Genomic DNA, 12,821 nt, shown 5'->3' with positions numbered 1-12,821 from the left:
ACCACAACTCAAGGAGTTAATCTGGCCATCATCAGAGAGAGATTCCAGCAGCAAAAATGAATACAGTGTGCAGAGTTTATGAAACCCTCTTATGAATAGTGTGTGCATTTAGATACAAATGGGCATGATTCTTCATTGTTCTACTCCTTAGGCCAGGGGTGGGCAAACTTTTTGGCCCGAGGGCCACATCTGGGTATGGAAATTGTATGACAGGCCATGAATGCTCACAAAATTGGGCTCTGGCTGGGGGTGCGGTCTCTGAGGTGGGGCCAGAAATGAGGAGTTCGCAGTGTGGAGGGGGATCCAGGCTGGGGCAGGAGGTCAGGGTGTGGGGGGGGGTGAGGGCTCTGGCTGGGGGTGTGGTCTCTGGGGAGGGGCTGGGGATGAGGGGTTGGGAGTGCAAGAGGGTGCTTCGGGCTGGGTTTGAGGGGTTCGGCGGGCAGGAGGGGGATCAGGGCTGGGGCAAGGGGTTGGGCTGCAGGAGGGGATCAGGGGTGCAGGCTCCAGGCAGCGCTTACCTAAAGCAGCTCCCAGAAGCAGCGGCATGTTCACCCTCCGGCTCCTATGTGCTGGCACGGCCAGATGGCTCTGCACACTGCCCTGTCCACAGGCACCGCCCCTGCAGCTCCCACTGGCCATGGTTCCCAGCCAATGGGAGCTGTGGGAGAAGCACCTGGGGCAGGGGCAGCGTGTGGAGCCCCTTGGCTACCCTTATGCATTGGAATCGGAGGCGGGACATGCCACTGCTTCCGGAAACTACATGGAGCAGGGCAAGCCCCCGACTCCTCTCCCCAACAGGAGCTTGAGGGCCGGATTAAAACGTCTGGAGGGCTGGATGTGCCCTCGGGCCGTAGTTTGCCCACCCCTGCCTTAAGCGGTCATTTGCAGTTGTGGTAATGGTACCAATTCAGAATTCTGTAGTCTCACTGGTGGTAGCACTTTCCCCCACTTTGCACAGATATAAATTACTATACAAGATGTTAGGCTGTGGAGAATCAGGACCCAGCATCTCTAGCTTCAGCTTTTCAGCACGGTTTTTTCCATGCGAACTTTCACAAATGTGTACATTCCAAGCTCTCTCATTCTTGTTAGTTATTCTCCAGAAAAGAATGTCATTTTGCTAACCTCAGTGTTACTTCTTCAAAAATTATATTTTCATCTATCTGTCCAGAGATCGACTGCACAGTCATATTTGTTCCATATGCAACTTCTCAATTTCCTCCCCGGTATATTTAATTTCTTATTGTCTCCACTCTCTGCCCTATTTCTAATCCCAGTCAGTTCAGAACTCTAACCTCCACCCAGGGAGAGGGCAGAAAAGTAGCACAAGAGCTAATACCAGTGTTGCAGCTATTATAGTCAATCAGCAGGGATGCTGTGAGAACAGAAGAGCAATGTAAACATCAGCTTTCTTCTTCCTTCCCCCAACCCTGAGGCCACACTCCCCATTCCCAACTACACAATGACCCTTCCACCTCCCTGGCAGCTTGAGGCTCTCTGGGGTCTCTAATCCATTTCGGAACTCATCTTCCCAACACAATACACGCCTCACTCAGCAGGGCCACTGTCTACAGCTTCATTTAAATAAGTTTTCCTTGTGAAACAACAGCAGAGTTCACTGATTCAGAATTAATGTGACTTATCCCCTATTATGAGTATCTTGTGGCCATGTTATGTGCGACTCTTATAAAAACATAACTTAGGTTCAGATCTCAATTGGCAGCTTTCACAGTCTTGTGCTCCCTCTTCCAAGGGAAACCTTTCATTTCGGGTTCAAACTCCAATCATAATGCTGCCAAGGGTCTTGTTGTGTGTGTGATTTTAGATCACATCTATGGAGAGCAATCTGAAAACAATAGAAGAAGAGAACAAACTTATAGAGCAGAACAATGAGAGCCTGCTGAAGGAATTAGCTGGCCTAAGCCAAGCCCTCATCACCAGCCTTGCCGACATTCAGCTTCCACAAATGGTAAGTCTGCAGCTAAAAACGTTGCCGCTTCTTTGAGAGCATGTGTCTACATGTTTGGCCAGAATGGTCACTCAGTGCGTCACTGATGTGGGTTCCCTTCCAGCTCACATGGGACTGCCTTCCAGGGTTTAATCAATTTCCCCACACTTCATTACTCTCCCTCTACACGAGCATGATGCAGTAAATGCATAAAGTTTGGAATATTATTAGCTCCAATGTTTTAAATATTGAGAGGTAGTGGAGCCCAAACTCTGACCTGGTATAAGAGGATGCAAAGCAAATATTTGATGCAAGGCAAGTATTTTATGTTAGTCCCAACCTGAAGGAGTGTCCCTGTCCCATCCAGGGTTAAGCTAAGTCCTCAGGTGTAAGAAAGTGTCCTGGACTTCGAGGCACTGCAGTAACATGGGGCAATCTTCATCCATGCAAGACTAAATCTTTGCATCACTTTCCTAAGGCCCCTCTATACAAGATTCAGCGTGGCTGGTGTGTATTCTCATTCAAAACAGAACCATGCCAAAGGCCAAGTGGGAGGAGTCATATTCACATACTGCCCATGCTTTACCCTCCAGGAATAGAATCCCATTCTGTGTAAAACATTAGTTTATTTAAAATCAAACTATACTGCATGTCTCTGGAATTGGTAATGGGATATGGGTACCCTTAAGGATGGAACCTTGCATTTCTGGGTAGCTCAGGCTGGAAGTAACTGTAGTTGATACTCTGATGTCCTTCCAGTATCTTATGTGCAATGAGTTTGATGTTCACATTCTAAATTTTCCCTGATGTAGGGAAGAATCTTTTGGTGGCTCTGTGCTCTGGACCCCAAACATAAAGAGTGTTCCTTGAGATCCCTGTTTACTGCACTTCAGGAATCCCAGACTCATAGGAGGATCCCTAAGGGACTGCCCTAGTTTACTATAGGTTGCTCTAAGCTATGCCAGGTGCTGGTTCAGTCTTGGTCAGGCTGAGGATCAGGGAAGCAAAAATCTACCTTTCCCCATCCTCCCAACCATGTCCATCACCAAGTGCAGCACAGCCAGCTCCAAGAATCTGGTTGTGGGTTTTGATCTACACTAGAAAATTTTGTATCCATTTTCCCACCATGATGAAAGCAGTGGCATAACTCCTATTGTAGACAGGGCTCAGACATCTTCACTCCTCATGACAATGGAACCATCCAACAGAATGGAGAGCACCATTTCATGATAATCTTCTCTCAGTAGATTTTCATGATGCAATGTTGTGTATGTCTGAATTCCAACTAAATTAGCTCTTAGCACCAATACTACTGCACCAGTGCCGGAAAAGAATCACAACATAGTCTAGGATAGACTAGGCCTTCATCTTGGTCCTGTGAAGCAATGAGTGTCTCCTGTAAGGTGATGAGCACTCTCAGCTCCTGCTACAGTTAAGATGAGGGTCTAGAGTCTTATTCAATTGGATCTCAGCCAGCACTCATCGAGTCCTATATTCATTTTACTGTAGAGTCATAATGTTGCAAACATGTGAGGAGTTTACTGATTCTGCCCTGTAATTTGGCTGGGAATTGGCCAACTCCCTTCACTGAAGATAATAAAAGTTTGGTTTGAGGCCCTGATTCAGGAAGTGCTTAATACTCCTACTGAAGTAAGTGGAACCCACTCACTTGGTTCATGTTAGGCACCTGGTTAAGTACTTGCTGAACCAGGGCATTAAGGATTTGGCTCAGTATGCATGTGCATTCTCTTTCTACCTGTCTTCCTTTGCACTCTCCACACCCAGACGCTCCCCATTTTGTTCTTAAAACCCAGATTGTCTATTTTGCTCAGAAGGTTTTACCCCATTTCATCCCCACCCACCACTGTCGTAGTACTTTGTTCTGTAACTGCCTCTGGAGCTAAGAACAATGTATGCCCATTAAGCTCCAAATCCTCCTCCCTTTATTTACACACAGTCCCACTGTACTCCGAGGCAGTACATGCTTGAGTAAGGAACACAGAATTTGGCCAGAATTAAAGAGCAGGGCACACCTAAGACAGATGCCTCACACTCCCTTCGTAGAGGGTGAGCATGTAGTTCCCACAACAAATTAAACTCCCTTCACCTCCAACAAACCCATCAGTAACTTGGATGCCTGCCATGCGTCTGACCTCAGCTCTCCCCAGTCGCTTTCAGACAGGACTGACATATCGTCACTTTGCATGTTGTCTGTTAACATTCTTTTTGGGGGGACAAGGCCTTAATTTTGGCTCCTGGAATTGGTATAATATGTTTTGTTTTCATTTAGGGGCCAATCAGTGAGCAGAACTTCGAAGCATATGTAAATACACTCACAGACATGTACAGCAATCTGGAACGGGACTATTCCCCGGAATGCAAAGCTCTGCTGGAAAGTATCAAACAGGCAGTGAAGGGCATCCATGTGTAGGATGTGAAGGCTGCTGGGCAACAGAAATTACTTAACAGCAGTAAACTCCAGATGGATCTGTTAGGATTTCATGTACTGCTAAGGCGTGTAGGTTGCCGTGCTGCATTTACAATTGCAACATTGCACTAATTTTCCCAGCTGACATAAAAAGGAAGGAAAACACAACAGACTATTTGTATTAACAGCAATGCACTCAATTAATATATTGTATTTATTTCAGTACAATTCCTTTTTTTCCTTCTTTTGCACTCAGTTTTTGTAAAGTGAATGTAAAAAGTGTGTGCAACTATTTTTTATATTTTTATTTATTTCTAATCAAAGAGTTGTGTTTTTTTATCTTTTAACAGCATTTTTGCGGCCTGCCATATTTTTACAAATGTGTTTATTAATTTATTTTCCAGTGGGATTTTAAATAGACTGAAAGTTATACTGTAAATTAAATATCTTGCTGGGTTTGTACAGGAAGAAAAAAAATACTATGAAAGTAACAAATGACTGAACTGTTGTTCTAGTTTTATTTTCATCACATACTGCTTTTTTATAATGGCTTTGTATCAGAAATGGGTTTGCAGTAACATAAGGTGTGAGGAAGCAAGGAATGAAAAGATAAATGGCTCCCACTAGTGGGGAACCGGCGCTCTAGAAAGCACAGTTTGCTGGAACACAGTGTGTTGAAGAATTGTTAGCAATAATGAAATATAGCAATCAGCAAAGCATTTGACTCAGCTGTGTGTTCTAGCCCACACAAACAATTATTTAAAATGTTTCAGAAGAACTTCAGAATTATTTTAACAATGCAGGTTTTTTTTCCAAGTTAGTTCAGAGAGAAAAACTAATCATCCCTAAGCAAGAGAGATGATTTGATGCGACTGGTACTTTTTTAGTACAATATGTTGTTACGTTAGACAAGTGACCAATATGATTATGCATTTGTATTTGCAAAATACAAAAGCATCCAAACTGAAGATTTTGTACATACCAGTTAATCCAACAAATCTCCCCTGAAATGGCATTTATCATACTAGTTGGAACTGAGAGAAGCTTAGAAGGCAGCAACCTGGAGAAAAATAATACTCCAGTCTCACTGTAATTGGTTTTCTCTTAACCTGAACTGTAGCAATGCACTGGTTGGTTTTAACCCCTCCTTATACACAAAGACAATGTTGGTATTGAATCGGTTACCAGTCTTTTGGTAGGGTGCCAAGTGCTACAGTACATACAGACACACACAGACGCACACATGTGCAAAGGTACTTGGCTGTGCATCTGTATTCAGTTAGCCTGGGTTTTGAATTTCTGAATCAATCAGAGGTTAGTAGTTGCTATAACAGAGGCAATGTCTATTTCAGGGATTGTAAGTAATTAAGCACTATTTCAAAAGTTTTTTTTTATATTTATTTTTTTTAAAAGAAAAGGTGTAAACAACCAGCTAAACTGCCTTTTTTGTATGCACACACCCCTCATGTGCATATGTGCCTCAGTGTAAATGTATACATGACTCTAGCGTGTGTTTAATTTTTCTGTGCTACAATGAAAGTGTTTATTTTTATTAGCCTCATTTATATTTAGACTGAATATGATGGCATTCATAGGCTTGACATATACAAATATATTATTACTGTTCCTGCACAAAACGTAATATTCAAAGGTGATTCAACTCATGCACTGTTGTCACTATTCTGCATTAGGTGGGGCTTGCTTTTCATTTGAGAGTTGGTTTAACCCTCTAATCTTAGACAGAAGAAGATGTATGTTCTTAGAAGCTGTGTTTATTTTTAAATCAATTTTTCAAAAGCTACCGTATGTGCTGTCTAATATAAATAGGAAGACACCAAACAAAAATTTGCTATTAAAGTTATTGTACTTGCTAAAAACAAGCAGACATTTGCTATACTTGTTAAATGCATACAAAATGAGTTCACTCATTACAAAGACTAAAATGTAATTAACTACATATTTTAACAAATTTGTTATATATTTTATTTAATTTACATTTAAAAAAAATCTCTTGCCAACCTATATATTTATTACTATGATTTACGATGGCTTCAGGTTAATTTGTCTGTGTTTGGATTGTTTGCTCAGGATGTTTTGTGAAGTATGTTCATATTTATTTGCTTCCTTTGTACTTGATGTGTTTTGTAATGTGCACTGATTTTTTTTTCTTTTTCTTTTCTTTTGTGTGTTAAACTGCATTGATGAGCTATACTGTAAATTAGACCTTTTGTAAAAAGCAATGATGTATGCATTTTTTAATTTGGAGTAGTTTGTATACTGTTTCTTCATACAATTAATATTTCTTACATCAAAGCAACAAAACTGTGTTCTGTGCTGTACATTTGGTGTATGGTAGGAAATAAAATTGATAATGAAATATCGCTGCAAGTTTTGGGGAAGGAGTGTTGAGCCTTCAGATGGCAATCTGTGTTGCACATTCTTAGCAGCACCTGGCACTATACAGTGTGTCAGATGTTTTGCTTGTTTTGTGTACAAAATGTGTCATCCCTGTAAGTAAATTTATGGTACAAATATTTTAATTAGTGTTTTACATTGTCAGATGGAAGTAAGGAAAAAATGGAAATACTTAAGTGATCCTCATTACCCAAGGGAAAGAAATCAAGAAAATAATTACTACATTTAAACATTATTTAATGCACCATGCATTCTTTTCTTGGCAGTTTCAGACTCTACACTAGCAAAGGAAAGGATATGGGCTGACCTGTACCAGCTGCTAAATGGTATTTAAACATAAAAGCCGTTGTAAAGTTTGTAACAGTTAGGAGCCACCTACCATTTCAGTGCAATTTTTTGCTGAGATTTGCAGTGATTAGACATTGCACAAATGAAGAATCTGCTGGTTTTAGAAAAGATATTTCCAGTTTCTAACTGATTCTGTGTTCCATTGTCAATTGAAGTGGAAACAGGATAATTTAGTTTTGTTAGTAGAAAATATTTTACTATCTTTAATGTACATGTCAATTCTTAGACTGCAATCTTATGTGGCTAAATTGAGAATGACTTTAAAAGAAATGTTAAACTGGAAGGGCTAAAGCTAGGGAAGATGGTGGAGTAGAATTGGTGTAGATGTGGATGACTCAAATGCTGGAAAAACAAACATGTCCAGAGTTGGAAGCAGAGATAGGCCCAAGATGTAAAATTTGGATCCACATGTGAATTTTGGACACTCCCGACATCTGGAAGTGTTTGGAGCTGGGGTTTTGGTACAGCTCATTATAGATAGAAAAATTCTGATCCATATTTAGGGTTGCCAGGCATCTGATTATCGACCAGAATGCCTGGTCGAATAGGGACCCTGGCAGCTCCTGTCAGCACAGCTGAGCAGGCTGCTAAAAGTCCGGTTGGCGACAGCGGGTCAGGCAGGCTCCATGTGGCTCGCAAGAAGCAGCCAGCATGTCCCTCCAGCTCCTACACAGAGTAGTGGCCAGGGGACTCCATGCACTGCCCCCACCTGCAAGCGCCACCCTGAGCATCGGCTCCACAGCTCCCATTGGCCAGGAACCACAGCCAATGGAGGCAGCACCTGCGGGCGGGGGCAGCGTGCAGAGCTCCCTGGCCACCCCTCCACTTAGGAGCCAGAGGGACATGCTGCTGTTTCCCGGGAGCCATGAGGACTTCCTCCATCACCGGGAAATACCAGGGCCACCTAAGATTAGCACCACCCGGATCTCACATCCTAAATCCCCTCCTGTGTCCCATCCCTGGACTCCCTCACGCACTCCGAACCCCTCATCCCCCAGCCCGGAGCCCCCTCCTGTGCCCCAAATCACTCATCCCCAGGCCCACGCCAGAGTCGGCACCCCCTGCTGGAGCCCTCATCCCCCTCCCACACCCCAATCCCCTGCCCCTACCTGGATCCCCCTCCTGCACTCTGAATCCCTCATTTCTCTTCTCACCCTGAAACCCGTACCCCCAGTCAGAACCCTCACCCCCTCCCACACCCCAACCCCCTGCCCCAGCCAATTGAAAATGAGCAAGTGAGTGAGGATGGCGGAGAGCAAGTGACAAAGGGAGGGAGGATGGAGTGAGTGGGGGCAGGGCCTCAGAGCAGAGGGGGCGTCCTTGAGGAAGGAGCGGGTCAAGGGTGTTCAGTTAGAAAGTTGACAACCTTATTCCATATCAGGAATTCCAACCCCTCTCCAAATTCAGGGATGTTTAGATCTAGAAATTTGGTTCAAGTCTATTTCTAAGAAGAAGGTGAAAGTGACTCGTAAGGTAAAGTGAAAACTGGGCTACTGTTGTTTAGTTTTCTCCTTCACCATTTGTTTCCACACCCTCTGCAGGTAAACCACACCAGTTTAGACCACCTTTTGCTCACACAGTGGACCATATAAGGAGGTAATATGTGCAGCAGGTACATTACACACCTAGTTGATATGTGTGTAAATGAGTCTGAGTACTTAGTTTTCATTTACACGTCGACCCCTTTACATCACTATAGCATAAATTACCAGAGCAGTAGAAAGAGGATTTTGTGTAAATGTGAGTGTTTGGGGCACCCTGAGTATTTTGTGCAAACTTGCCTGAGGGGCCCAGTCTAGGAGGCTTGTTCAGAGGCTACCTACCAGATCGGGCTCCCCACACACAACTTGGGAAGGCGGATGCCTGTCTTTCCCTGTTTCTGAAACACTCTGGGGTTTAGGTGGAAGACAGGTGTCCCGATGCATAGTGTGAGGCATCAGTGCACATGCTCATGTGGGGAGATAGGTGCCCCAGAGCCTAAAGTGAGGCTGAAGTGCACATGTCCAAAGGCAAAAACTTAGGCACCAAGTTTAACTGTCTATAGCAGTGGTGGGCAACCTGTGGCCCACGGGCTGCATGTAGCCCAACAGGATAAGACAGTTTGTTTACATTGACTGTCCACAAGCATGGCCGCTCTCAGCTCCCAGTGGGCGCGGTTCACCGTTTCCGGCCAATGGGAGCTGCAGGAAGCGGTGGCCAGCACGTCCCTGAAGCCTGCACCACTTCCACAGCTCCCATTGGCTGGGAATGGTGAACTGCGGCCATTGGGAGCTGTGGATTACCGCAGGAAGCCTGCAGGCTGCAGGTTGCCCTCCACTGGTCTATAGGGTGAGGCAGCAGGTGAGCAGAAATTTTGTGGATTGCAGCAGTGCCTAAAAACAGGATTTAGGCCCCTGAAAACAGGACTTAGGCACCCTAGTAACTCTGTGGATCATACCCACTGTCTTTAATATATGCTAAGCTAGTTGAGTTACAGTTTAGGCAACTCCTTAAAAATCACCCTTTAAATATGGGGCTCTGAACATGGCCCCATATCCCCTGACTTCCAGTTCTGGTTAAATCACTAAATCATGCTGCACTTGCAAATTCTAGCCCAAGGGAGTTCATTATCATTTGCGTTAAATCAGCTTACTAGTTCAATGTACCTTAGAGCTACCAGCATAGTCACTGAAAGTGAATGTTCAGTTAGGACCGCCTCCTGCTCACTTCTGAGATGAATGGGATTACTCACCTAAGACAGCAAGATCTGGCCTTTAATTAGTAATGTAAGCAAGACCCTGACACTCGTGTTAATATTTATTTGAAACAATTAAGGTGTAATAATTGTTATAATAGGTATAATATATATATAAGGTATAATAATTGTCTCATTTATACCTAGATATGGAGAGGTAGGCATGGAATGTCCGTGACCCTGTCAAAGCCTTTCTGTGAGTGCATCGCCTGCATCAAATCACAGAAATTAGAGAGAGGCAGGGCCAGGCAAATGAGTGTGCTCCACAGTATCATCTGATCCTCCCACGCACATGGTGCTCTCCATTGCATGATAAAGCTGACATCATGTTGTGTGGTATAGACCACTGGCCCCAAAATTGTGGGTTTGGGGCAGCAGCCCCAAGAAAACATACCCTCTCTAGTGCTTACAGTCTTCTGAAATTAGTGAGTAGGAAATCAAACACACTTTTCCCAGTGGCTTTTGATAGAAAATATTAAATGGTATGTGAAATGGTTAAATTGTTGTTACATAAAGACTGTTACAGGGTAGGTTTTTAACTAGCCACTGAAATTATTGCTTTTATGTCCAGCATTGAAATTAGTGTCTTCCACAACAGAGGCTGAATTATGTAAACAAGCCCAGGTAAATTATTTTTCATCCAACACAAAAAAGGCCTTCTGTCAGAAATAACCTCTAAAACATTTCCAGTCTGCTATCGCTAGCACATTTAATAAATCATTCTGAGGCAAAATGGATGACAAAACCTGTATGTGTGTGTGGTTTAAACCACTATTTGTCTTTGTTTAAAATATTATTCAATGTTTTAAATTCTAATTACCCAGGGACTTCTGCTGTGCTAAAAGTTTGCCTTAAAGTAAGTGTGTGTGTGTGTGTGTGTGTGTGTGTGTGTGTGTGTGTGTGTGTGTGTGTGTGTGTGTGTGTGTAAAAGCTTATTCTTCCACAGATCCTCATTCAGCAAAGCATTTACATATGTGCTTAAGTCCCAATAACTTCTATGGGACTTAAGCATGAGCTTAAATGCTTTATTGAATTGGAGCTTCAAATACCAGAGAGGAGAAAGGGGAACAAGACCAGCCAAACTCTGATATACACAAGCTGATAAATCCATGAAAACAAATTGGCATCTTAACTGGCAGAGACAAAGGTCTTCAAGCCTAATGTGTAGCAATCCGACTCTGTTTTCTACTGTAATTATATTTATATTTAGCAATTAAGTGAGAATAAAGCACCTTTTCTTCCATGCTCTATTGCCCTATCTCTGTAATTATAATATGCACATTTCCAGTAATCCTCAAACTTTACCTTTACTACGGTGCATACACTTTTGCTAGATGCACTTCCATCCCCCAGTCTTATAGCCTCTGACTATGTGAAGTGATGAGATGATGCAGTGGTATGATGAACGTAAGCTTCTTTGTGGGCTAATGTACTGTCTGTGTTTAAAATATTATTCAGTGTTGTAAATTTTAATTACCTTGGGACTTCTGCAGTGCTGAAAGTTTGCCTTATAATTTATGCAGATGTATTACTCTGACTTTATGGACAATTTCCTTTGTTCATCTGGCGTAGAATAGTGCTGGGGTGATGGATCTGCATGCATCTTTCATGTAATGTAGGACAGTGACCTAGTTTCATTATCTTTCAACATCTCATTTTGGTTTGTTTTTCTTTTGCCTCTTCTGTTCTAGCCATTCTTAGTCAGCCAAGCTTATGCATAATTTCATTAAGGATTAGCCTGATTTCTTGTCTGACTTACTGATACATATTTCTTGTTCAAATGCTTTTCATTGTTAAAGGATTTTAATGTGGGATACTGCCCAAGTATTTGGGGGGATTTTTTCAGCTATTGTATAATTCTGTTTGCATTACTATTATTTTACCTCTTTGTTATTATTGGTCAAGACTTTCAAATGAAACTAATGATTTTGAGTGCCCACCTTGAGACATCTTAAAAGGGCCTGATTTACAGAGGGTGATGGCTTGGTTTTTTCTCAAAATCATGGCCTTTTGACATATCTCTCAAGCTGGGCACCGAATGTTACTACTTATGGTATGATCATTATTTTACTATAATTTATTTGTATTAAAATAGCAGCCAGAGACCCCAGTCAGAATTAGGGCCTCGTTGTTCTGGGTGCAGTATAAACATACAATAAAAGACAATCTAACTCCTTGAATGCCCCAAACTTAAATCAATGGCCAGGCAAACATGTCTGTTACTGTTAAGACATCTTTTTACTACTGATGAACAAATTGGTAAAGCCAGAGTAAGAATCAGCCTAAATCCAACCTCAAACTTTCTATGAAATTGAAGATGTGGATCAGTTCAGACAAAGGAAAGTCTCTCCCTGCCACAGGAACTGATCCCACTCATGCCTGTCTTCTCTTCGTTGCTAAAGTAGGAGCCCTGGCTCAAAATATGAGACCCTTGGTTTCCTTTAATTGGACTTTCACAAACTCTAACATACTCTCTTGTTTGCCCTAAAACAAGAAGCTCCACAGAGTGCAAAATTTGGACTTAGAAGCAAAAGAGAGGCTGATGTCAAGCACTCTGACTTTATCTTTAACTGGAGCAGGGGAGGAGTTTAGAGCTTTAGTATTGTGAGTAGTCCACTTGTGTGCCTCCTGTAGGGTGGCCAAGTTCCTTAATGAATAGAGTATTAGACTCAGGAGCCTATTCCTAGCTTGGCCACTGGCCTTCTGGGTGATCTTGGGCACGTCAGTTCACCTCAGTTTCCCCATCTGTAATGCACCTGGAGGACTACTGATGAGTAAAGTAATTATTATACTATTAGAGTAGTAGTACTGAGATAGATGGGGACTACCCATGGAAGTGTTATGCCCATTAGGAAGAGTTTGCAGGATGGCCACCTTGCTTCACCTATTCTGATAAAATGTAAATCTTTAGCTTTTGGTAGCACTGAATACTATGGAACATGATGTGC

The 12,821-nt window shown here is 42.7% G+C and overlaps 1 protein-coding gene across 3 annotated transcripts in view; it reads left to right on the top strand.

Moving 5' to 3' along the window:
- The window catches only part of ST18 (ST18 C2H2C-type zinc finger transcription factor), a 240,991-nt gene extending 234,388 nt beyond the window's left edge, over positions 1–6,603 (top strand). For 2 of the 3 annotated variants that reach the window (XM_039527204.1, XM_039527205.1), the window contains 2 exons: positions 1,826–1,969; positions 4,239–6,603. In XM_039527204.1, coding sequence (XP_039383138.1) covers positions 1,826–1,969; positions 4,239–4,379 — 285 coding nt within the window. In that variant the 3' untranslated portion in view covers positions 4,380–6,603. The remainder of the gene's footprint in view (positions 1–1,825; positions 1,970–4,238) is intronic. The other variant, XM_039527206.1, reaches the window with a different exon arrangement.
- Positions 6,604–12,821: the final 6,218 nt, after the last annotated feature.

Source organism: Mauremys reevesii, linkage group 2, assembly GCF_016161935.1.
Source record: "Mauremys reevesii isolate NIE-2019 linkage group 2, ASM1616193v1, whole genome shotgun sequence".
NCBI lineage: Eukaryota > Metazoa > Chordata > Testudines > Geoemydidae > Mauremys > Mauremys reevesii.
The sequence above is the reverse complement of the archived record's forward strand: the minus strand, read 5'-3'. Positions and strand labels throughout refer to the sequence as shown.